This window comes from Oxyura jamaicensis, chromosome Z, assembly GCF_011077185.1.
Source record: "Oxyura jamaicensis isolate SHBP4307 breed ruddy duck chromosome Z, BPBGC_Ojam_1.0, whole genome shotgun sequence".
Classification (NCBI taxonomy): domain Eukaryota; kingdom Metazoa; phylum Chordata; class Aves; order Anseriformes; family Anatidae; genus Oxyura; species Oxyura jamaicensis.
Window position 1 is genome coordinate 36,438,073 of NC_048926.1, and position 25,506 is coordinate 36,463,578.

Below are 25,506 nucleotides of genomic sequence, written 5' to 3' on the forward strand. Positions count from 1 at the left end.
TTACGTTCTGCACAAAGTTTCTCAAAAGCTTTGCGCTGACTCCTCAGTAAGGCTGTTCCTTCCAGTTGTACCTGAAGTAAGAAAAACGCCTCTTTCACTGAAAGTCAGAGAATGGAGTCGCCGAGGCTCCTGGCTATATATCCATGCTAGAACTGAACGTGTCAGCACTCCACATTTTTGAAGCACGAAGTGCCAGTACTGTTGGCACGCGTGTTGTTTCACAGTTCTGGAGGAGAAGAGCAGGTGTTTCTGTTAATCGAGTAGCTTCCACTTAGGTGCACTTTCCTCAAATGACAACCTTACAGAGGTCTTGGTAAATGTTGCCATAGTTGCGGGAGTCTTTTTCGGGTGGAACTTGTGCCTTTCAACAGCAGCAGTCAGTAGCAGGGGTTTGTTCTCTTCTACTGTGCTGTCCGTAACTGCAGGGAGCACGGAGGGACGGACAGACAGTCAGCTGGAAGTGTGCCTCCATCAGCCGCCTCTGTTTGCGTGTGAGGCGTTTCACCTCCTGTGTAAGTAAAGAACGCAGGTTACCTGGAAGTAACCTTTCTCAGGAAGGTGATTAGCGAAGTAAAAATATAATCTGAGCCTTTATATCTAAGCCCTTATATTTCACGCAGGATGAAACGCACACCCCGCTGGCTCCCTCTTCAATACACCTGTTTATAGCTCGTGTAAAAGTCAGTTCATGTGCAAAGCGAACACAGCACTCCTTCCTGTACAGAAGACCACGAACTGCTGCCGGCAGCTTTCGAACACATTTTCAGTGCATACGAAGGAAGGAGGGATGAGAGCAGGAAGGCAGGCAGTCGGGCGGGCTACACACGCGGAGGAGCGGGCTCCTGAGAGCCCCGCGGGGGCAGGCAGGCAGCCCGGCCCCTGCCCGGAGAGCCGGCCCCGGGGGAGGCGGCGGGGCGGGGGGACGCGGCCCGGGCACACCTCACGCAAGCCCGGGGCGCCGCCGGCCCCGCAGGCCGCAGGGCAGGGGGCGGCCGGGGGAGCGGGGAGGGAGCAGGAGGAGATAAAGGAGGAGGAGGAGGAGGAGATAAAGCAGCAGGAGACGGAGGAGGAGGAGGAGCAGGAGCCGCCTCGCCGTGCGGCGGCGGGGAGCCATGGGCACGCTGTTGTGGTGGGACCAGCTGCGGGCCGGCAGCTCGGAGGTGGACTGGTGCGAGGACAACTACACCATCGTGCCCGCCATCGCCGAGTTCTACAACACGGTGCGCGGCCCGGGGGGGGCTCCGGGAGACGAGGGGGGCCGTGGGCAGCGTGCGGGTCCGGCACAGACCCGATCCCCTCCTCGCGCCGTGTCCTGCCGTCCTGCCGGGTGCCGGCGGCTGGTTCCGCCTCTGCACGGGTGTGGGTCGCTCGGCAGTGGCGGGTCAGGGGCAGCAATGGAATTAGTGCTGCTTCTAACGAGCCGCGGTGCACCCCGAGCACTCTCCTCCCAGCCCAGGAGCTGCCAGCCGCCGGGGAGGGCTTGCAGGAGCGTATCCCCCGCCGCGGAGCCAGGCTGCCCTGTGGCGAGCCTCTTGGAGGGGAGCAGAGCAGCGCTCCTAAAACAAAAACAAGGCGCCTTGTTTGTTTGCCCGAGAGTCTGACAAATAGATCCGCCAGGGAGTGAGATCATGCACCGGGCTTTCTGGGAGCCTGGCTTCCCACGAGCGGCAGATCAACAGGAGGGGGGCCTGCAAATGCCGTGTCGGCATTGCTGCTCCGGGTTTTATGTGCTGTGGTGGCTGGTGGGCGCATGGATAGGGAGCTGGGGCTCCTGCTTTGTCTGACTTCTATATCACAGTGGTCTTGGAGGTTTTTTGTTTGTTTGTTTGTTTCCAAATTTCATCTTTGTCTCAGCTCTCCTTCCCTTTCAAGCTGTTTCCTTGACCGCTCACATCAGATGATAGTGCTGCGCTACAGCGAAGGAAAGAAAGAGATGCCTGGAGTGTGGCTCATGGGGAGTGCTGTGTGTTTAGAACAAGTAATTCTACTGTGCATGGTGCACATTGCTAACCTGTTGTTTCTTCTCATAGTTCTGTGCCAAAGTCATCCGGGTGGCGTCCGGTCTGTGCTGCTGGAGGAGTTGGAGGGTGTGAGGGGAAACTGTCTGCTCTCTTTGTTTCTGATGTCACCATGCAAGAACCAAAAACAAAGGGAGGAAAAAGGTCAGGGTAAACAAGAAGTTTCTTGAAGAAAGTGACGCATTTCGGAGCCAGCTATGCAGAAGGATGGATATCCTTCTGACTGCGCAGAGCTGATTAGCTATGGCAAAGAAGCTTGCAAAATGCTAGGAGCTGCAGGCATGTCCAGGTGAATAACTGAGCTTCCAGGCAGATTAGCAGAGACACATACTAAAAAGTTTGCCCTGAAGCCCCTCGTATTGCAGCAGCTGTGTACAAACAGGCAAGCTGTACACTTAAGGTGGAGAGGCTGTGTTGAGGGTAAAAACATATTTCACTTCTCTTCAGTAGTGAAGTCACTGTGATGGACTGACTTCTGTGTTTGCAGATTCTGAAAATTAAGACTGTCGGATTCACAGTGAATTGATGGGCTTGTGTAACTGCATCCTGAAAAGACAGATGCTGGCAGGGCAGGAGGGAAGATTTCTCCTGCTCTGACAGGCTCCTATAAGGGGAGCCTGAATGTTATTACTTCTGAGATGCCTCAGTTCTGACTCAAAACCTTTTTAAGTTTCAGGTCAGACTCTTCAGCAGACCTGAATCTGGTATCTGTGTCTTGAAGCTGTAGATCAAAACCTTTATAATCTGCTTTTTAAACTGTCACAGCTAAGGTCAGAGTTGTAGTTGTGGTCTCACGCAGTATGCAAGTAAGCACAGAACTGGAACAGCTTATCTGAAACGTATTTAGAAAGATCAATTCTTCTGGGTCTCAGTCTTAACCTTTTTGCATAAATTTAACATGATCTAGTTAAAAAGCAAATCAAAGTGCTCACCAGGATTAAATTAGTGGGAGAACAGCTGTTTGGAGGTTTTGTACAAATTGATCGTACCAGTTTTTGAAAACATACATTAGTCTGATATGATTTAATGTTACGCACTCTAAGTGAAGAGACCATGAGATATTTCATAATGCAAAAGAATTGTTATAGGAAGAGCAGCTTTTTCATTTTATTAATTTTAGGAAAAAAATACTGATGAAATGTAACCCTACTCTAAAACATGAACGATTGCCTCCATGTGCCCAAAAGAACTTACCGCTTGTGGGGGTATTGCAAAAAAAGGTATTGTTTGAGTTTTAAACACCTGAAAAATGTAACATTATTCTGTTACCAGTGAAGCTCATACTTTGCAGTTCAGTTTGTTGCATTCAGCTGTGCATTTTATACATATTTCTTACCAAATTTCAATTTTAAGAGAGAATTGCCAGTGTTTTTATTCCTCTTCTGTTTCCTACTAGAAAGGAGATAGATGTTTTTTCAAAAAAATACTAGAATGTCCCAGGAGTGTGAGAGCATTCTTATATTCTGGAGGCTTTTTTTTTTTTTTTTTTTTTTTTTTTACTACAGAAGTCTTTCAGCATTTGTGAGTGGCGTGCTCTTGAGAAGCTGAAGATGCAAAGCCTCTAATCGCACTGCAGAGTTGCTTTGTCTGTTTTTGCTTCCTTCTCACAGAGAGGTACTGCTACACGTTGCCTTAGAGGCTAAATGACGCAGCTACTGGCTGGGAGTCTTACCAAATAGTAAATAATACTTAATCTTTGGTAGGACTGCGGAAAACATCACGAGTCAGGGCTGTGGCCAGATGTGAGCAAAGTTATGTGGTCGTGATCTGAGCTAGGCTCTGGCATTCCATCTGTGGCCTGTGTCCTATATTCCTTTCATACAAGTAGATAGCTGGAAATTAAAACTAAAGGTCCAGAATTGTATAAAGCTAGAGGATGGACTTTTATTGATGGGCTACTTACCCTTTTTCCAGAGCTGTAATTTTGAATTGTTGCCTTTTGCAGATCCCAAAGGAAATTGGCAGTACTCCTGTTCATAGATTATCAAATAATCAAGTTATTTTAGATTATCAAATCATACAGGCCAATCATGTGTTAGGTCAGAAATTTCATTTTCAAAATACTTCCTGAAACCAGAGACCAATGGATAAGTGCCTCGCTTGCTTGGGAAGGATGGTGTTAATGGTTGTATTATATCTAGGGGTGTAGTTCTTGTAGGGAGCTGAGCTGATACCAGGGAATGAAAACCAGCAGGTCAGTTCTGATGTTGACCTATTTGGTTCTGAGCTTGAAACTAAGAGAACTTAAGCTATATATTTCAGAAGTGTTCCAGAGCTCTGATTAGATTATAATTTGTGGAAATTACTGTGTGTGGAATCTAAGAAACAGGACCAAGCTATTGCATGAAAGAGAGACATGAGTTTTTGTAAACTTATTAGGAAAGAATTTCAGTTCCAGAATTATTTCAGTTTTTACAATGATAGGAAGTATTCCTGGTGGCAACTGTAATGAGTATAAATCATGGCCGAGTTCCAGATTGGTGGGGTCTTTTTCGATTTGCAGGCAGTACTTTAGCATGAACAGGAGGGGTTCAGTGCCAGAAGAGCATTGCTGTAGGGCAGAAGCATTCCTTTGTTATCTACTCAGTGATGTAAATCTGTGTTGTTACAGGTGTGGCAAGTAGTCATATTTCCTTTATTATCTTGTTTCTAGGCAGAATAAGGACTTTCTAGCCTAACTATGCTGTGATTACCTAATCTGTTTTATTTCACTGTCAGTTCGAGCTGTAGAGGTGAAAAATGTTTATTTCACACTCCCTAGTTTGTAACTATCTTTTTTTATTTTTATTTATTTTTCCCCCATTTATACCTCTCATTGACCTAACATAACTGTGGCTAAAAACAGAAAATGTATAGAGCGCTCTGAGGTCCCCAGAGGACTTGCTTGTATTACATCATCCCTGCTACCAGTCATTGTATATGTTTCCTACTTTTTAGGGGTAAGGACAGCCCTCCCACTTGGTGCTTGTAAAAGCAGGTAAAACACTAGAATTCTGGTCTATGGCTATATTCCAGATGTTGCTATAGGTCTCTGCTGTGCAAAAGTGGGTAGTTTTTATGTGAATAGAAGGTGCTTTGACTAAGCCTGATCAGTCAAATGTGTAGGTTTTATGTGACTTAAGGAGATTCATCTGCCTCTCTTAAAATCTGCCCTATAAATAACTCGATGCTCTTTACCTTGCCTCCTCATGGATATTCTGTGTCGTGCACTCTGGCATTGCCAGGTGCCTCTCACCTGGCAATTTGTTCACTTTAATTTGTGAACCACGAAGGCAGAAATTGCCACCTTGGTGGCTGAAGGAATTCTGTCAGGGGAGTCCTCTTATTGCTGCTGGGGAGGTTTGTGGCGCTGCTCATCAGTCCATGCCCTGACAGCTTTTTCCCGTCTGGTTTGTGAGGCTGGTTTCCTGCTACTTCAGCTGTTGGAAAGGGAGAGAGGATTCATCAGAGGACAGACGGTTCGTGAAGGGGCTTGAAAGACACCGGTAGGGCTCTGGCCTTCCCTGCAGCACAGACTAGAGAAGTCGGAGAGGCAGGTGGACTAAGCCAGCTGTCCGAAGCTGAGCAGTGTGAATGCCCCCTGTGAAAATGTGTGGGCCCAGGCTGTGACAAAACAAGCTGTAGGTGCTGGTAACTGGCAGAAGGATTTCGCCTTTCCCTGCGCTGGTTTAGAAGGGCAGCCCAGTGGCTGCTGGTGCTTCCCCAGGCTGACTGGCGGCCCACCTGCGGGGAGCGTGGTGGCTTCTCCTCGTTGTGGCAGGCCTCGTGCCCATTGTCTGCAAAAGCAGCCAAGATCTTTCTGTCCTCTTCCTGTCCATCCCCTCCCTTCTCTTGCCCTCGCCACCAGCTGCCAGGCAACCGGGTGCTTGTAGCAGCGGAATTACCTGTGCACGTAATGCGGCATTAGGACACGCTGCTGTGGATGTGATTTTGTTAAAATGTCAAAAGAACAAGGCGGTGGTTTCTGTGGACAGGAAAATTTCTCCCTGCTGTTTTTCTGGTGGCTGCTCTAGCTTTATTTTATGTAGAGAAGATGTAGGATTTTACAGCTCTAAACTGAGCATGATAGATGTTTCTAAGTATTTCATATTTCACTTGAATGAAATCTAGCCAAGAATTTTGAAGGAAATGCAGCTTGTCTATGAGGAGGTGTCTTTAGTGTGAGGGAAGGTGTCATGCATGAAGCAGGCAGCGCTGAGAAACTGCTCCTGTAGTTATTCTCATTTTGAGTGCCAGCTAGGAGTATGATTTGATGAGTCTCACAAATGTTAAATGAGACGTGTTGGTCTCAATCATTGCAGCCTCTGCTCTCACGCTGGATGAGACAGTGTTGAGTGGTGGACAGTTGCTGAACGAACAAATGCCTTCTTTGTATGCCATTCATGAATGCTTTTCCATTAGATTTTAGTCAGTGTCAGTAAAAGTCTATAAGTCTGTGAGAAAAGGGGATCTGTCCCAAAGGAGGGCTGTTATCCCAGAGTTGTTTTACATGTCCCTTTTAGGGGAATATTGCTGGGAATAATTTTGTCTTGTGCCTGGAATGCACATGCGAAATGTGAGGAAACCAAGGTTTGGGAGCTCGTTCTTGTCCTTGTTCCACTGCGAAGCAGCAGTGCAGTCTTTCCACGGCTGCTTGGTTAAACTTGGGCCATGGCTGGCCCTCAGCACAGGCAGCCCTGTACCAAGAGAACCACATAATACTGCAGTGACAGCTCCTGGAAATCGCAGGTAAAGCATTTTCTAACTAAAGAACAGTGCTTTGGATTATTGGCAAGCAAGAGGAATATGTCTGTTCCAGTCTTACGTATTAAATTTAAGAACAGTTAGCAGTGGTCTGAATTACTTTTTTGCCTTCCTATAACTTGTTTTCAGTCATATTCAATTGTTTATGTAACGGAGAACCAAGGGAAAAAAATGAAGTGTAAAAACATTTACAACTTCAGGCTTTCTTTACCCTACAAAATCAAGGTTCTAACTCTTTTAGCTTAACTTTGTATTTCAGACCTGCCGGACCATAGCTATTGTTCAGTGACTTGACTTCAGTAAAACTTACTACCCCTTTTTTCCATGCTGAATTTGACAACTGTTGAGAGGAGTGTTCACTTGCTACAGTTCCCTGTTTACTGTTACAGGCTTCATGAATTGCAGCAGTCCAAGTATTTGTATGTTCTCACTAAAATTGCTCTGGGAATAGACTGGAAGGGTGATTTAAAGATGTGACTAAGCACACTTTACATTGCTTATGGTTTCTATGCTATTACTAGTTTAAGGAAGTTAAAAAAAGTATCGATGCTTTGAAAAAACAGTTAATCTTTGACAGAAACTGAGGGCCATAATTTGTGGAGTTGGGGCATCATTGGATGACAGTATTTTTATGGATTTCTTAGTCTGTAGATATTAATTGTTTGCTTATTTTCTGTCTTTGTGGTACTTTTTTGTTTTCCCAGATAAGCAACGTGTTGTTTTTTGTTTTACCACCCATATGTATGTGCTTATTCCGTCAATATGCAACCTGCTTCAACAGTGGAATATATTTAATATGGACTCTGCTAGTTGTGGTCGGTAAGTTGATCAGTCTCTGTTTGTCTGCATGTGCATGAACTGAGAGGAAATTAGTTTTTCCTGCTTGCGCATGATTGTTGCTGCAAAACAAAGCAGCACTGACGTGTGCAGAGGAGTTCGCTTGTACTTGCTTGAAGCTAGAACACATGTAGTTTCTGAAAGGAAAATGCTTTTTGCATTTTCTGGTTGGAGGGTTCTTTGACCTTAGTTCCGTTCCCTTCCCATCTTTCCTTTGCACAACTTCTTTTACTTTTTACTATCTGGGCTTACTCTAGAGCAGTGCTGACCCTCCATCCTCTGATGTTACTGAATACAAGATTGCTGAGAGCGCTCAGCAAAACTGGAGAGGATAAAAGATTTTGCTATGTATTGAGACATTTTAATAGTAGACCCAAAAATGTACCCATTTTGTAGATGGGAAATTCTTAGGCCTTTTCAATCCTAAAAGCACTCGCAACTTATAAAGGGATACTCAAAGCCCTGTGGGGAAGTGTGCTACTTTCCACCTGTAACCTTCTATCACAGAGTAGTCATCACATGCTGCTCTCCACATTTGTTATCATTTCTTGTGCTATAGCGACAATTCAGAAGAACCATTTAAATGCATTATTTATTTCCTTTTTTTTTGCATTTAACTTTACTACTTTTTTTTTCTTTTTTTGCATGCATTTACTTTTCTAGCAGGATATGGCATCTTTAGCTTCTGCTTTTGTAATGAGTTTGTTTTGTAATTAATATGAGGTGCTCATGATTAGGATTGCTTTTGTAGGAAAGGTGGTGATTTTTTTTTTCCTTTTCTAGACCAAATGGTATCAACCATTTGCTATACAGTCCTGATCATGAGCTTTCATTCTGCGTAATGAAACACTGTAACTGTTGATTATAATTTTTACCTGACTTTTCCAGGAATTGGATCTGTTTACTTTCATGCCACTCTCAGTTTCCTGGGCCAGATGCTGGATGAGCTAGCTATTCTGTGGGTGCTGATGTGTGCTCTTGCCATGTGGTTCCCTAGGAGATACCTACCAAGAGTTTTTCGGAATGACAGGTAATTGTGTGATGTGGTACATATCCCTATCTCTTGAAACATTTCACATAGGCTTGCAGGTAATGACAGTGAGCAATCATCCAACCTCTGCTGCCAATGTCTTTCTCACTCAATATTCCTCCAGTTGCTTATATCTCATCTTACTTTGTTCTTTGGAAGTCCTGAGTCTACAGTTCTTCATGGTGGGTTTTAGGCCATATAACTTCAGATTCTGGAGTCCAGTGCCTCTGGAAGTGCCTGTTCTTGTTAATTCTAGAAACACACATTTGTATGATTAGTTTGTTTTACTATTAGTTTGTTGCTGCTAAAATAAAGTAACAGAAACCTGCTTTCTCTCTTCCTTTTACCTAGCCTAGTGTGTACATATGAGTGAACCTATGGAATTCAGCTTAATTTTCATCTTAACTTTTAAGCCAGTGGTTAAAAGTAGTTTTTAAGTAAAGGCTACACATGGTGTTTGTTTAGAAGTCTCTTGTTGCTGCAAAGGGTCTTTTTCTTTATTGCAGAGTTAAAATAAAAAACATTACAGGCAGTTTAAAGAATCTGTGATTTGTTCCCCCCAAAAATGTATGCTGTAACCTTTGTACATATTGCTTTTCTATGCACAAAGTAATTGAGGCAATGGAGAGGTTTGAATCACATCACCAATGTCCTGCTCTCTGAAAACTGCTAAGGCCTAAGGCTTCTAGCTCTAGCCTTCTTGTACTATTGTTTTTTTTTGTTTGTTTGTTTGCCTTTTTTTTTTCTTTTTTTTTTTTTTTTTCCCCTTTCTCTTTTTCCATGACATATACCCAGTTAGAAGTTGCTGGGGTCAGGGGCCAGTAGGGAGGGTTGGTGCCTGTATTGACTATTCTTTAAAATAACTTGCACTGAGAAAAGTATATGTTGAATTACAGCATATAGACTGTAGTCTAATGGTTTTTTAGTGTGAATTTAGCACTTCTGCATATTGCTATTTTAATGGTGCACGGTGCTATTACAGCACCCCCTCAGCTTAAGAGGCAACAAGTTTTACTGGGGTTATTTGGTAGATAAAATATCTTTTACTTCAAATACTTCAAATAAAGGACAGTTCTGTCTCTTGAAGATTTTTTCAGACTGCATGTAAATTACTCCTCAAAAGCCTAAAGGAATTCTTGTATGTAATCTATCACTACCTTCTGCTAGTTTGCTTAGTAGATTTGTAATATTGCCCACAAAGTTAAATTGTATTCTTTTAAAAAGGAACAGTAGCATTTCTGGGGTGAAATCATGTTTCTGTTGAACTTGTTGGTAAAACTGTAAATAATAATCTGCCAGGTTATAACAGACCTTTAAAAATACTGAGGTGAGATGGAGGATGTCTCTCATCCTAAATTTCTCAGAATAGTTCCTGCTTAGAGTCTGCCAGGGAGATTATTTGTTAAGGTCTTGATTCCTTTCTGAAGTGTACAGAGGAAAGATTTCACTGGGGGGCAAAAAAGCCTAACCCAGAACAGGTCTGATTTACAAACACGCGCACACACACACATGCACACACATGCACGCATATACGTATACACACATATATGTATTTTTATATGTTTTGCTTTGCCTAACTTATTCTTCTAGAATTATACCTGTGTTCTCTGCTGTGTTCTTTACATTATATATCCTCATCGCACTGAGATTTTTAATGTTGAAAATGTTACCATCTACCACAACTGATTTATGGTGTCTTCAGTCATTAAGGCACTTATATCCGATAAAAACTTCCTACTTAAGTATCTTTTTGCCTTCCAGTAAAAAGAAAATCTTTAAAGTAAAATGTACATCTAATGAGCTTGGTGAACACGAGGGTGATGACACTGGTGGCCAGGAAATGGTGCTGCACAAATATGCTGAGACCTTACTTGGAACGTAGAACTAAGGAGAGAAGAGCCATCCTTCAACATCAGCTAGTTTTATACAGCTGTGAGACTGTAGTTTAGGGGCAGGGCAGCAAGACTATCTACCATAGTCCTGCCACAGTCTACAAATGTGTTGTTTAAATTCCAAATTTGAAGTTTAAACAATTAGTATATATTTAATTTCAACGTTGTCAGACTGTCTATATGTGGCCCAACCATGATTTAATTTATGCTAAGAATATACCAAACGGATTGCAACCTAGAAGCATAATAACAAAAAAAAATCCCGAAAATCCATGTTGAAAGCGTGAAGAAGATTGACACAAAACTGCTTTGAGCAAGTTCAGTGCTGGGTACAGAGATTGTCTTGTTCTTGACTTCTTGTGTGAGAAGGAAAGAGGGACCTTATTATTTTGAAACCAGTGATTAATGTGAGTCTGTGTGTGCATGTGTGTGTATACATATACATAGCTGCTTCAGAAGATTAGTGTGGGATTTATCTATATCATTAGCTCTGTATGCATATAAGCCAGCGCAGGATCCACATGTGCCTTATGCACCTAAACATTGCACCTCATTGCACCTAAACAAACCTAAGTTTTGTTCTACTGTTAAAGTCATATTAAGATTTCTAGTTTCACTAATTAAAAGCTTGGAATTAAAAACACTTTCTCTTTCCCTCCCCACCCCACCCCCCCAAAAAAAAAATAATAAAATCAACTCTTCAGGAGCAGGTTTAAAGCTGCTGTGGGTGTCCTGTCTGGAGTTACTACCTGCCTTGCCTTCATTAAGCCTTCCATCAACAACATCTCATTAATGACTCTGGGTGTTCCCTGCACAGCTTTGCTCATTGCTGAGCTGAAGAGGTGAGTATTTTTCTCCTGACTAATTTTTTTCTTCAGATATCCTGAACCATATAATGATAGAGTAGATCTGGCTTCAGTGCATATGAGAGCAGAGCAGAAATGCTTCTCCCTCATAGAGATCTGGTAAAAGCTTGCTCTGCCAGTTCAGACATTTTTGGCAAAGGATTTTTTTTCCATAGGTGAATATACTGGGTCGGATATTGTCTGTCTTCTTGCAGCATCTCTTCCTGCCACCTGTTCGAACTCAAATTTGTTTCTTGTGGAATCGTGGCAAGAGTTTTGCTCCAGTGAAAGCTTTTCTGCTGTAAAGTCTGCATAGGGGTGAGATAATCCCAGTGTAGGTACTGGAGGGAACAGGGACTGAGACTCAAATATGCATGGAAGATGTGCCAGCTCTCAAAGCTTATTGTGAGTCTTTACCACTTTGTTTTCTAACACAGGTAATATGATGGAGTCGGACCAACAAAGATAAAGTTAATCACTAGGTTGCAGAGACCTGTCAGGGCCTTGGACATTATGAAACCAGGATGCAAATTGAGAAGAAACTGAGACTGGTCTTAAGATTTGAAAGAGTCGTACCTACCATGATAACAGCACCAGGAGCTGTGGTTTTTTTTTTTTGCATCTTCTGACCTGCTGCAAAAAGGACAAAGCAAGCATCAGTATATTAATTCCTCCTTTCGCACTCTTCTCCAGCGTCTGAGAAGGATTGCACAACTTAGGTTGTTGGCTCTTAGATAGATAGACATGCAGCTAGACAAATAGGTGTTGTTGTGGGTGAACAGTTGCCTTATGGGTCAGGCTAAAAGGGTTATAGTGAATGGGGTTACATCAGGCTGGCAGCCAGTCAGTAGTGGTATTCTGCCGGGCTCCATTATGGGGCCATTTCTCTTCAGTGTTTTCATAAATGACTTGGATGTAGGACTTGAAAGTACACTGAGTAAGTGTGCAGATGACACTAAATAGGGGAGAACTATTGACTCCCTCAGGGTAGGGAGGCCTTGCAGATGGATCTTGACAAATCAGGGGGCTGCGCAATCAACAACAATATAAAGTTTAACAAGAGCAAGTGCTGAATTCTGTACCTGGGACAGGGCAAGCCTGGATGTACGTACAGACTGGGGAACAAGAGGCTGGAGAGCAGCCCCACAGAAAGGGACCTGGAGTTCTTGTTGGTGGGAAGTTGAACATGAGCCAGCAGCATGCTGGGGCAGCCAGGAGGGCCAGCTGTACCCTGGGGTGCATCAGGCATGGCATCGCTAGCTGGTTGAGGGAAGGGACTGTCCTGCCCTGCTCTGTGCTGGTGCGGCCTCACCTTGAGTGCTGTGTGCAGTTTTGCGTGCTACAGTGTAAGATGGGCATAAAACTAACAGAGAGTGTTCAAAGCAGTGCTGTAAAGATGGTGAAGGGTCTAGAGGAGAAAATGTGGGGAGCAGCCGAGATCCCTTGATTTGTTCATCCCAGAGCAGGCTGAGGGGAGGCCTCATGGTGGCCTGCAGCTCCCTCACAAGAGGAGCTGAGGGGCAGGTGCTGAGCTCTACTATCAGGGGACAGCAACAGGACCCTGTATTGGGTTTATGTGGCAAGGTTTTCGTAGCAGGGGGCTGCAGGGGTGGCCTCTGTGAAGAATCCAGAGGCTGCCCCACGTTAGATAAGTTTCAGGTGGCTCCAAAAGGGACCCGCCAGTGAGTGATGTTTTTTGCGCCTCTGTGAGAGCAGACTGAAGAAAAGGAAAATAACCTGCTCAACAGCAGGGAGAGAGGAATGAGAACCAGCCCTGCAGCCCCCAAGGTCAGGAGGGCAGGAGGTGCTCCAGGCAGGCAGCAGCAGTTCCCCTGTGGCCTGTGGAGAGGCCCCTGGTGGAGCAGGCTGTCCCCCTGCAGCCCATGGGTCCCACATGGAGCAGATCTCCACGCTGCAGCCCGTGGAGGAGCCCCCGGTGGAGCAGGTGGATGTGGCCTGGAGGAGGCTGCGGCCCATGGAGAGCCCCCGCAGGAGCAGGCCCCGGGCCGGAGCTGCAGCCCGTGGAGAGGAGCCCACGCAGGAGCAGGGGTCTGGGGGGAGCTGCTGCCCATGGGGGACCCGTGCTGGAGCAGTTTGCTCCTGGGGGGATGGACCCTGTGGTATGGAGCCGTGTGGGAGCAGGTCTTGAAGAGCTGCTGCCTGTGGGCAGCCCCCGCAGGCTCAGTTCAGGAAGGACGGCATCCGTGGGAGGGACCCCACGGGGAGCTCGGGCAGGGAGGGACCGTGAGGGAGCGGCGGAGATGAAGTGACAGGGACTGACTGCAGCCCCCATTCCATAAATTACATCCATCTCCCTTATGCTGAGTCTGTTTTGGCCATGGTAATTATTGTTGAGTGATCTTCCTATCCTTATCTCAACCCTTGAGCCCTCTCCATTGTATATCCCCCCTCTTTCTCTTTGAGGAGGTGGAGTGAGAGAGTTGGTGTGGTAGAGCGTAGCTGCTCAGCTGAGTAAAACTACCACAGTCCTGAGGGAACGGCATGGAGCTGGGACAGGGGAGGGTCAGGCTGTGTGTTAGGAAAAGGTTCTTCACTAAGAGGGTGGTCGGGCATTGGGACAGGCTCCCCAGGGCAGTGGTCATGGCACTGAGCCTGTTGGAGTTCAAGAAGAGTTTGGATGACACTCAGACATATGGTCTGATTTTTGGGTGGTCCTGTATGGACCCAGGAGTTGGACTTGATGGTCCTTGTGATTCCCGTGGGCCCCTTCCAACTTGGGATATTCTCTTACACACTGCGTTTGTAAATGTCCATTGAAATAAATGAGTGGGACAAAATGCCCTCATTCTAACTGCTTCTGTTAGATAGAACAGGGAAGTTTTCCTGTTTCCCACCTTTCCCTCTTCTGCCACTACTTCCCCATAGAATAGAAGCCTCTGCTAGTAATGTTTTTTGAAGTGTTCTTGAGTCTTTTCTCATCAGATGTCCTGCTAAGCAGCAGCTATTTGTGTTGTCAGAGAAACTTGGGAAACAGCACAGAAGTTAGCTGTGAAGAAGAAAGTCAGTAGATGAAGAATGTTGGTGGAGGCATCTCATTTTGACGAAAGCACCAGGAAACCATTGACAGAGCCATAGATGTGATTGTGTCAGTGAGCAATCTATGTGACCTCTCTACAGTCCAGTTTTTGAGGCGTGAGCTCCTGAGTAACTTGAAAGAATGAATGGTTATTGTCTTATAGATTTAAATGCTACTGGGAAATTCAGTGTCTTATAGATTTAAATGCATATCTGGGAATTCATATGGCTACATGTACTTTCTTTTTGAAACTCTGTTGTTGAAGCTCACTGAACTTGTGAAAGGTCATTATTCATTAAGATGTGTGGAGTTTACCTGCTTTTTTTTGAGAATTATGGACACAAATAAACCTTCTTCTGAACTGATGATTCAAAAGGGACCTAGAGTGACGTATGGCCAATTGTGTATCAAGATGATGTAACACCTATGATGTTTCTTGATGAATTCCTAAATCTAAAAGGCAAATAATTATACATTTAATTGAGAACAGCCATGCTGTTCTCTGGGAAATTTAAATGAGACAAATTCTTGTAAACCCAGAGGGACTGACTCATCTCTTTTTCAGAAGAAAAAGATACCATAAGTATAATGTAAAATGCCTGTGATTCTCCTCTTCTCCACTACCAGAGATGGTAGGGGGCTACATACATGAATCCTGGCAGACTACAGTGGATCTTAGTCTATGAAACATGTATTTTGGGAAAGAAGGAGAAGAGCCTTCAGAGTAGTTTCTTCTGTTCATTGTTGAAGTTGGTGTTTTGGTCTAATATGTTGTTGTGGTGTTCTCTTTCTAGGCTGCTGTAACTCTTGTACAGAATTTTGGTGAATCAAAAGCACTTTGTCTTCAAATGAGAATTTTCTGCCTCTCATTCATCCTTGGTGAGGAGAGACTGTGGCCACTAAAGAGTATTGTGCTCTTAAATGCAGAACTAGTAGGTTTGACTCCCTGCTTGGAAGTGCTGTGGGTATGAGATGCTCAAAACAGCAAAAAGTGGTTAAATGCATACCTGCTCCTGAAAAACAAGGAAATTCTAAAACTTCATTCTTATTTCTGTCCAAACAAAACCCTTCATGTGTTTCATAGAAAAAAAATGAGCTCTCTTAGGGGATGGGATCATGGAGAATGCAGATGTGGATCTTGTTGTTTGCAGTTCCAAGCCAACAAACAATGGAGATTATAGTATCATCAAATTAGTTTGATTTAGTGGGTTATCATCAGGTGTGTAACCGTCTCCCTGAGCAGATAGATTGTAAGGTATTGTTGCTCAGCTGGCATCTGAATCTTGAGCAGTGAAGGCTCACCCTATCTTCAAGTCTGTCTACTCATATTTGCTTCTCCTACTAGGTATCTAGATGTGGGGGAACCCTACTTCATTCTCACAGCTTGCTCAAAGGTATCTTTTTCCCCTTGATTAAAAAAGTTAAACTAGTTAAAAGTTTAAAACATTTATTAGGGTGTAAAGGGAGATCCCTGTGTCAAAATGAAGTTGTTAATCAATATCCAGCAACTGCACTGATGTGAAGAAAAGCTGGTATGTTTTGTTGGGGATGCCATGACTTTGGAAGATAATGCTGTTGGAACTGTGTACCAGCACAGTCCTTCATACAGCAAATGCCTGGGGTACACCAGTGTTTGAAGAGGCTCTCTGTTAGAACAGAGAACACCACACATTGCGTAGGCAAAAAGGGCTAGCTAACGAAAATGCAAGCTTTTGTGGTCTAGCTTCTTTTAGACTGAGCTAGGGTAGGAACATGTCACAGATCTATGCACAGCAGGATGAGCAGCACTTTTGGACCCCTAGCTGACAGTTTCCATTTCAGTGCTTCTTTTAATGATCAGTGTCAGTGTCTGTATAGGAGTAAAAAGAAGTGACTGGTTTGTGTCTTGCCAGTGTCCAGGTAGTATTTGCAATGCCTCTCTTCACTGTGGTAAAAACAGTGGCAGGTATGTAGCTTTGCAGTTCTCTTGTTGCCTTAGCATGCATTTCCTCAGCACATAGGAAGTATGATTACAACAGGAGCTGAAGGCTATGATGGGTGATCACAGAAAACCCAGCAGTGTTGCACGGATTAGCAGTCTGTGCTCAGCTAATCGTGGTTGACTTTTTCTGCCTCAGAGCAGTGTTTCGCAGTACACCCTGCAGCATCTAGTCTTAAGGTTATAAAAATAAACTGCAATTCCTGATAGTGGTGGTACTAACCTGTCGTTACAGTCTGTACCAGTTCTATAGCTGATCTTGTGATAGAAAAGTTTCTTTCAATAAGCTTTCATTTTTCCTTTGCAATCTTGAACTCTTTGAACCATGCAGGTTACTTGTTCTCTCTTCTTGATATTCAAACTACTCAGATGTTGGCAGGCACGGTCTCTGACTAAAGGAGGGGTGTCTATTTGAGGTCAAGCCTCTTATCTTAAATGGGATGCAAGTGCACATGTTTGTTTATATCCTTCAGACAGGTTCAGAAAGGCTACATATTCTCAGTACACATACCCTTTGCTCTGTCAGAATGCAGAAATGGCCAGAGCAGCAGTCTAGTTTTGCTTTTTGAAAGGCAGGAGGATTGATTACTATACCAGTATAATTTTACTTATAAAACTGTACCAAATCTTGGGTATATTTCTTACTGGGTTGTCTCACAAGTGGAAGAATTCTTGTATCTGTGCTCTGGAACTTAATATGCAACTCAAAAATTTGCTTATCCTTTTCTTCATGCTCTTTATAGCCTTTAAAGGCACTATTTCAGAGGAGGGAGAAAGATACTTTTTTTACAGTATGCAGCACAGGCCATTTTGAAGCTCTTGTGGGCCAGCCCTGTCTCCTCTAACAGTGTGGTTTTTGTTTGTCAGATGGATTGCAGAATTCAGGTCCAAGAAAAAAGTCACTTTGGTTTATATGCTATGTGAAATAGTTTTTTTTTTTTTTTTTTTTTGTGTGTGTGTGTGTAAGTCATGTAGGTGTCTTCGTCATGGAAACAGCTATTGTAATATCTATTTCTGGAGGAGATTAGAGTTTAGACAGTAGCTGAAGCTTTTTTTTTTTTTTTTTTTTTCCTAATAAATAAAGATAGGTGTGATGATTTTGAATGTGTCATTATTTATAGATGGCTTAAGAAGGTAATGCCAGCTTAAAGCCAGCTTGTGCAAAGGACTCTGGAGAAAATTAGTTTGTCAACATCACTAAGTATCCGGTAGCTTTTTTGTTATTAATTCGCTATCTAAAAAGGAGCCTCCCACGCACCCTTAGGAGTTCCTTAATCCCTAAGACCTGTTAAAATGTCAACTGAAACAGCATTTCAGGAGTGAAAAATATCCAATAGATTTGTGGGAAAAGTTGCAGAATTTTTTTAGCTTGCAATACATCGTAGCCATGTAGACTGCTGCACCGTCAGTGTATTCAGAAAAGTGTTCCTGGACAGAGTACTTCGTGTATCTTTCTGATTTTCCTGAATGCCTAGCTAGACTCCGTGAGCAAAGCCATGGCAGCAGTTGCAGTTCTGCTTTTCCACCACAGAGAGGCAGGAGGCATTATTGGTCAGTATCCCTGTTCTTGGTTGATGCTAAGTAATCACCTCACACCTGAGGAAAGATGTAATGAAAAATTTTGTCTTGGGAACACAGTTGGCATTACTGCTTCACTGACAGTGATATAGCCTGTAGCTTGTAAGCTGCATGCAGCCACGGAGACAATTAGCAGCTAATGTTGGAAAAAACAGAACTCTGTAAATGTGTCAAACTAGAACAACAGATTTCAGACTGCCAAATATTTGGCGTGGAAGAAAGAAGAACCAAAGAGCATTCTGTTTTGTGCTGCACTGTGTTATGAGAAGACTGCATTATTCATTTGTCAAGGACAGTTGCATATAAAGATGGTCAGGGACCATAAATAGCACAGCAGTGCACAGGATAAAAAAGTGCTTGCATATTCCTACTCACTACTCCAGAGGTACACATTTTGATTGCTTCTGAGTGTCACAAGGGGTGAAGTGTTCCTCCACAGGATCAATTTCCCAGGCTTTGCTCATCTCCCACAGGAGGTAAATCAGTCAGCATGGGAGAAGAAAGGTGATTCAGTGTCAGGTCTACTGGGGTGATAGGACTGAAGTCTACAGAGCAGAGAGGAAGGCTGACTGTTGATCTGCTGAAGGGGAAAAGCAGGGAAACATTCTCAATAACTTTTTGGAAGAGGTGTAAGAAGACAGGTATAGATAAGAGGAGCTCCTCTTGATGACCTTGGGACAGAGAATGGGATTGTGGGGCAGTTGGCATTGACTTATTTTCCTGTTAGGATGTAGAACAAGGCAGGGGCTTGTAACCCACAATGAAGGCTGAATCTTCCTTATTGTTCTGCCTGGACAATTGGCTTGACTCTTGATACGTAGCTCAGACAAGTAACTTTAGACAAATTACTTTGTCATCTGATTAGTAGATTTGGGAGTGCTTACTGTATACATCACTGACATGAGAAGGGCAGTTCATTGAAGCACAAATTGTCTAGCAGCACTGGAAGGATCACAGATCCCTGTGAAAATCACTGAGAGTTTAACAATTAACTACAACCAACCAACTAACCAAACAAACAGTATGGGGAAAAATCCCAAATCATAGCTTTGTTCTTGCAGAAGGCAGGGAAGCTGAGCCATGCCTTCCACAGCCTCATAATGCTTGTCATGTCCCAGTCTAGCTTTGCATTATAGATTTCAATAACAGCAGAACTGCATCTAGTGGGACCAAGAGGCCTAACCTCAAAATAGCAAGTGTAGGCAGAGAGCAGATTATTGACTTCAATAGCATTTTGGAAATGGAAGATTATATTTATGCCTTCGTTTTCTTCTCTTTTGAACTTACGCTTTGAGCAAAGCTGCACAGTTCTTAGGATAGTTCCAAGACATGGGAAAGAACAAAGCATCATATTGGGGAATTAAACTGAATTTTTGAGTAGACCTGCAATACAGATACTGCTGTGCAAGTAGCCTTGTATCTGTTTTATTCAGTGATGATCAACGGCAGGCCACGCTGTGTGTGACCACAGCAAGTGTCTGTGCTCCTTGTCTCTGTAGTGTACCTCTGTGTGAACAGGTATGGTTTCTTGTGGAGGGAGAGCACAGCAGCTTAGGCGGTGTGAAGAATTCTGTGTGAGCTGTGGATGCTGGCACCATCTGATGAAGCATGCTTGTTTGGGTCCTCTGGGAAGAGCTTCCCATGTCATAGTTCTCTGGAACCGTAGGCGGAAAAACTCAACAAACCAATTAAAAAAAAAACATCAAAAATAAAACAAAAATTCATCCAGTTCCTTTATATTACCATTCCTACATAGTAAAAATTCAATGGAAGATAGAATGTGAACAAATCTGAGCACTTACTGAGCAGCTGTTTGTTACCAGGCAGGATGTGTAATTAGTCACTTGTTCTCTTGCATTATCTCCTTAGTATGGGAATGCTTCAGTGTTTGCCCCCATTTGCCCATTGGTATTTAAGACAATGCCCAAAACACAGCTACTGATTAAAATGCTTGTTTTGTGACCTCACCAGTGCTTTGTATCAGAGTCAAGTTTATTCCAACTAAAGCAACTCTCTTCAGGACATTTTTAGTGGACCCATTTTAAAGGGGTGTGAGGCTTTATACATCCCATTTCTGAAATGCATACAGCCAAACAGCATCAGGCAAACTTTGTTTTGTTTTACAACAGTTTCTTTGCATTTTTCTCCTCAGGTGTGAAAACCTGCGTGTGTACAAACTGGGTCTGTTTTCAGGTCTTTGGTGGATGCTAGCACTTTTCTGCTGGATCAGTGACAAAGCTTTTTGTGAGATCTGGTCCTCATTTAACTTTCCCTATTTACACTGTGTATGGTAAGTGCTGTGCATAAACTCCACGGTTTGATTCATACGTGACAGGTCCTCCCCGCTGTACCATTCTGTGCTGTTAGGCTGCTGGTGGCTATTTCTGGTTAGCGCTAGATAGATTTACTGATAAAATTGTAAGCCAGGAGCAAGTCTCACGCTATCCAAGGTGGGAGATTTAGGAAGCTCTTTGGCCTGATCACATTCTTCAGGCACTAAGCTGATTAATTGCAACTGAATTCCTTGCCATATGGGTTGCTAAAAAGCCAACAGCACTGCTCAGCTGCAGCAGAGTCTAAAAAAGCTCAAACATCCACTGTGAGCAGCTGGGTATGAAGTGGGAGCAGTGAACGGCTTTGATGCCTTTTCTCTTTTACCACCCAGCAAATTGTGGTCTCTTATCCAAAGTGCTGTATATCAGCATTTCTAGCCAACTCTCTAAGGTGGAAAGAGACCAAAAAGCTGCAGCCAGTTTAGACTGAGGATAACCTACGGTTTGGTAGTTTTCCTAATTCTCTGTATTCTTTGCCTTCAGGCAAAGGGTATACAGCAGCCCTGTGGGGGACCTGGGGAAGAAGGTGAAGGACAGACTGATTTTAAAGTATACTGATACGTTTGTTAGCTTTACTGAAGTCATGTTACTGAACTTTTCTTTTTTTCTTTGGGGTGGTGTCTATTTTCAGGCACATTTTGATTTGCCTTGCGGCGTACCTAGGCTGTGTCTGTTTCGCGTACTTTGACGCTGCCTCTGAGATCCCTGAGCAGGGCCCTGTCATAAAGTTCTGGCCCAGTGAGAGATGGGCATTCATCGGCGTTCCCTACGTCACCCTCCTCTGCGCGCACAAGAAGTCACCTGTGAAGATCACATGAAGTTAGCCACGGAATGGGATGGATTTTCAACTTATATTCCAGCACAGACAGTATCTAAATAATGATAAATGAATAGGGTTGTATTTTATCCTCTTGTTCAGATATGCAGCACTTCCAGGTGTCATAGAAGCATGTGGCAAGTGTGTTCTTTCCCCTCTTTCTGGAGAGGAGAGAGATGGCAGGAAGTTGGAGGCTCTTGAACACTAAAGTAACAACCGTCTTCTCTGGTGACTCTATTTTGCACTTTGTTTTCAATGTAGCATTTCACTTGACAGAAGTTATTTCCAAATATCAGGGTCAAGAAATAGTGTTTCGATGTTTCTGCAGTAGGTCACTTCCGGTGCTTGATTTACTTTGGTTAACTCTTGGCTTGAGGCCTTCCTTGTAAAAGAAGTTTGTCTAAGATGCCTACGTGCCATCTTTGTGTTCTTCTCAGCTCTCGTTTGGATGTACTTGCACACGACCACAAGAGTGTGCTCAGAGCACATGTTCCTCCCAGCCAGGAGGATAAGACAGGGAGGCTGGATGTGCATCAATCTGAATCACAGAGCATGTGGCTGTTTCCCTAAGTTCAGCAGGAGACCTGTGCAAAGTGGTTATCACTGGATATCCGGATCAGTGCAGCTAGGCAGTGTAAAAGTGGAAACAGCTGACAGAATATTCAGTTCCCAAAACTACATGGGAATTCAGGGGGTTTTAAAGTTTCTGTATTTCCACTGATCTGTGGATATTTATATACTGCATATTTTCTTCTTACAGGAATGTAATGGAAATCCCTTTCTACCTCTGCAGACACGTTTGGTCTTCAATTTGTTGTTGAAGCTCACACAGAAGTGTGAGGATTAACTTCAGTCAGAGCACAGGTCAGCAAGGACTGACAGTGTGGTTAAATTACTAAGATTCCTATGTACCTAGCTATATGTCTAATTTGAGAGTTAACTTCTCACCAAAGTTTTGCAAAGTGACATGAACATAGTCCTGTGCTCTGCTAGTTATGTTTAGGGAAAAGTAGATCATGCAGATAACTTCTTAAAAACAAAGATGAAATTAGATTGGAATAATTGATTAAATGTGACATTCAGTCTTGCATTCCTACAAAGGAATAGTAGATCTGGGTTTTCTGTTTGTTTTCAGCTTGTTTTGTAAAGATAAGGGATGTTTAGATCCAGTTTTAAGATTGTACTTTGGGACTGAGGTTCAGGAATTGCTATGGTTCTTGCAGGCTATTAACACTAGGTCTGATAACAAAATGGTGCAAAGTGAAGGCATGCCTTTTTTTTTTTTTTTTTTTTTTTTATCTTAGGAGCTGTAGCTGGAACAGCTGCAGTCTTAGGGAACATGGGGTCTGCTTACATTCCACCAAATATCAGAACAGTAAGCAGGTTAAGGATTTGGATGTACATCTTTAGTAAAGTGCTATTTCTTTTTTGAGCACTAGACCAGGAAATATTTCCTCTGTGCTTTGCTACTAAGTCTTGTGTACTTATTTTTTTTCTCAGTGTGAAAACATACTGTATACAGCATCATCTTTAGGAAAATGGCTTTTATCAAGAACTTTGGGGTCAATTAGCCTTTCAAGCATTGTGAAAACTTTCAGATAACTTTTGTATTCAAATTTATGCACAGAGAACAAGAGCTGAGGTGTATGCTGTTACACTTAAAGCCAAGTTGTTAGTAGGAGATGACTTTGTGAGAACTTCAAAGCGGGTAAGTAGCCTACTCTCCGATTGATTAATGTAGATGGATCACAAAAGCAGTCAAATCTGTTTACTTCACTGGAACAATGAACATTTATACCACTTGCTAGTAGAGTTGTCTGGGAGAAATGTGTTTTTTGAACACACATTTTTTGTATGAAACAAACTTTGTAACAATTCACACAGTAATGTTTGCTACTCATTGAAAGACAGCTGCTTTTTTCCTTTTTTCTTCCTCTCTCTGTAAATATGAAATGCTCAGTTTCAAACACTTCTCAGGTATTAATCTTAAGATGAGAACCTTATACAGATAGGCTTACTGGCTGGAACCCAGTTAAGGTTGCTGTTGCATGACACGGCCCTACTTTGAGTAAGATTTCTGCAATATTGTTTATTAAATTATTATGTTACAATAAATAAGTTATTTTCAGTATTGTTTGGGGAATTAGTAACTGCAGATATATGTACTGTTCAAAATGACTAGAGCCTTTCTACTTAATATTTTACCTGAAGGAAAACTGACTTAAAGGGTTCTAATCCACCTGCTAACAACTGCAGTTTTCTGCCCTTTATAGTCTTACTGCTCACAAAGAAGTGATTTTATAACTTAATAAATGGCAGTAGCGCATTCAGCTACTGCAGAAGTGAATGTATGCAAGTACAGGACAAGAATCATCTCCTGCATACTTATTGACTAATCTCTAACCCTCTCATAGAGATTCTGTTAAACATCTCTATCTGTTATACAGAACTCCACTGTAGAACTGATTGGGAGTATTCTTGTTGTAACAGCAGTCCAGCATTTTTAGATACAGTTATTGCACTTTACCGTAAGTTAATATTAACTTAAATGTTCTGGCAAAAGCCACCTTTATTTCTGAAAAGAAAAAAACATGCAATTTTTACCAGATTCGCAGCTTTACAGATTATATTTCGGAATAAGGCTCCAATTCAGGATAAACATCAGTACCCAAAGAAATATGTGATTGGCACACTAAGGGTTTGTGCACTGCCCTGACCATACAGATGAATAGGCAAGTGCACAAGTAGCCATATTATACTGGAGTATGAAGTGATGGATCTGCACCCTCGGTTTTTAAAATCCTGGAATGCTTTCTTCCATTGGTGGCAGGAAGTGACTGGGTTCCTGGATCATAGGTTCAATTAGTATTTTAGGTTAGCTAGTGGGATGCAGTAATGTGTTGGGCATAATGTAGGTTCTTTATATCGGTGTGTGATATCCGTCATTCCTTGAATGTTAAGCTTTAAGAGTATTTAAGAAAGGACATTTAGCTCTCGGTGATGGCAAACACTTGCCCAATTCACGGTTACTAAAAATACAGTAAATAGTATGTAAGGGGTTGTTTTATTTTGTTTTGTTTTCCGTCTTAGTTGAAATCTGTATACTAAATATTTGTGGAAAGCATGTAATACTTTGCAACATTAAATCATATTCAGAACAAATGCTGTTTGCCTTTTCATATGTCACGTTTGTGGAGAGGGATGCAAATACTTTGAAGCAGGACGGTTGATAGTGAGGGTAACTTCTCCCTCACAAAGGTAAGAACAGTTTAGAGGAGGAGAAACACTGGATGAAAGACCTCCAATTAGATAGATGGAAAAAAAAATCAGTTTGTCCAGCAAAGTAATCTCTAAGTAGAACAAGTACTTGATTGACTTGCAAGCACTTGCAGCTGGGATGAGTAGCAAGAAATGGCTAAAAGTGAGTGGCCTGTATTACTACAAATCGGGAAAAGTGGGCCTGAATGAGTATGTCTGAGAGAACAAAGTGCAAATCTCCAGCATTCGTTACTGAAGATAGTGTTCCCAACTTAGGGATACAATGCTCCTTCCACCTACTTCCCCCTTCTTGCTTCCCAGCTCCACAAAAAACAACTTATTTGAAATGTGTGGATCCCCATAAGCCAGTGTTGGGCTTGAAATCACTGTTGTGACAGTGTAGCTGTAATTCAAGAACATTACGCACTCGGTTAATGTTTGTAGTTGGCAAGATGTCACAAACAGCTGGTGAATTGGCTCATACATTGTTCTGTCACTCAGCCTGCTCTGTCTGGAGACTATTGATGTCATTGCCTATGGACAGAAGGGGAACGTGATTCTACCATTGCATTTATCTGATAAATTCAGAGCTGCTGGCTTATTTTGACTATATCTGATAGAGAGAAGAGCTGTAGAGATAATTTCCTGGGGGCTGTGTAAAAAAATAGTCAGGTAGAGAAGCCATGCCTGTGAGACAAGCTGCCCATGAACCTTGTTATTAAAAAACAGAAACATACCCAGGGAGGAAACCAGACTGATGTTCAGGTTCTGGATGGGCTTTAATTGCAGCTCATATCAGTTCACAGCATCTCTAACTGGTTACACATGGGCAAGGGCTGTAGGAAGGAGTTTCACAGGTTTGTGTTCCAGAGATGGCATAACTGCTTCTTTGTAACATGCAGGAACCTGCTGTTTCCTCCAAACTCAGGAGGATCTTTAAGCATCTTCGGATACTTCCCAAAAAGGGACAGTTGAAAGTCTCAGATCACCATGCACCCTTCTGGCTTTCAGTTAAACACACTGCCAGCTGAGCAAGATAGAAATATAAAGGCCTGTGCCTGCTAACTCAGGAACAATGGGTGGAGGAAAAAAAAAAAAAAAAAAAAAAAAAGAGAAAAAAAAAAAAGCTGTTTGCAAACT

At 42.9% G+C, this 25,506-nt stretch overlaps 1 protein-coding gene across 1 annotated transcript; it reads left to right on the top strand.

The window, feature by feature from the left end:
* The first annotated feature begins 1,025 nt into the window (after nt 1-1,025).
* ACER2 (alkaline ceramidase 2) lies at nt 1,026-24,270 on the top strand. Its single transcript, XM_035309791.1, has 6 exons — nt 1,026-1,220; nt 7,466-7,580; nt 8,487-8,628; nt 11,225-11,362; nt 20,111-20,248; nt 20,923-24,270. The coding sequence occupies exons 1-6, from the start codon at nt 1,113-1,115 to the stop codon at nt 21,107-21,109; spliced, it is 828 nt and encodes a 275-aa protein (XP_035165682.1). The 5' UTR covers nt 1,026-1,112; the 3' UTR covers nt 21,110-24,270.
* Nucleotides 24,271-25,506: the final 1,236 nt, after the last annotated feature.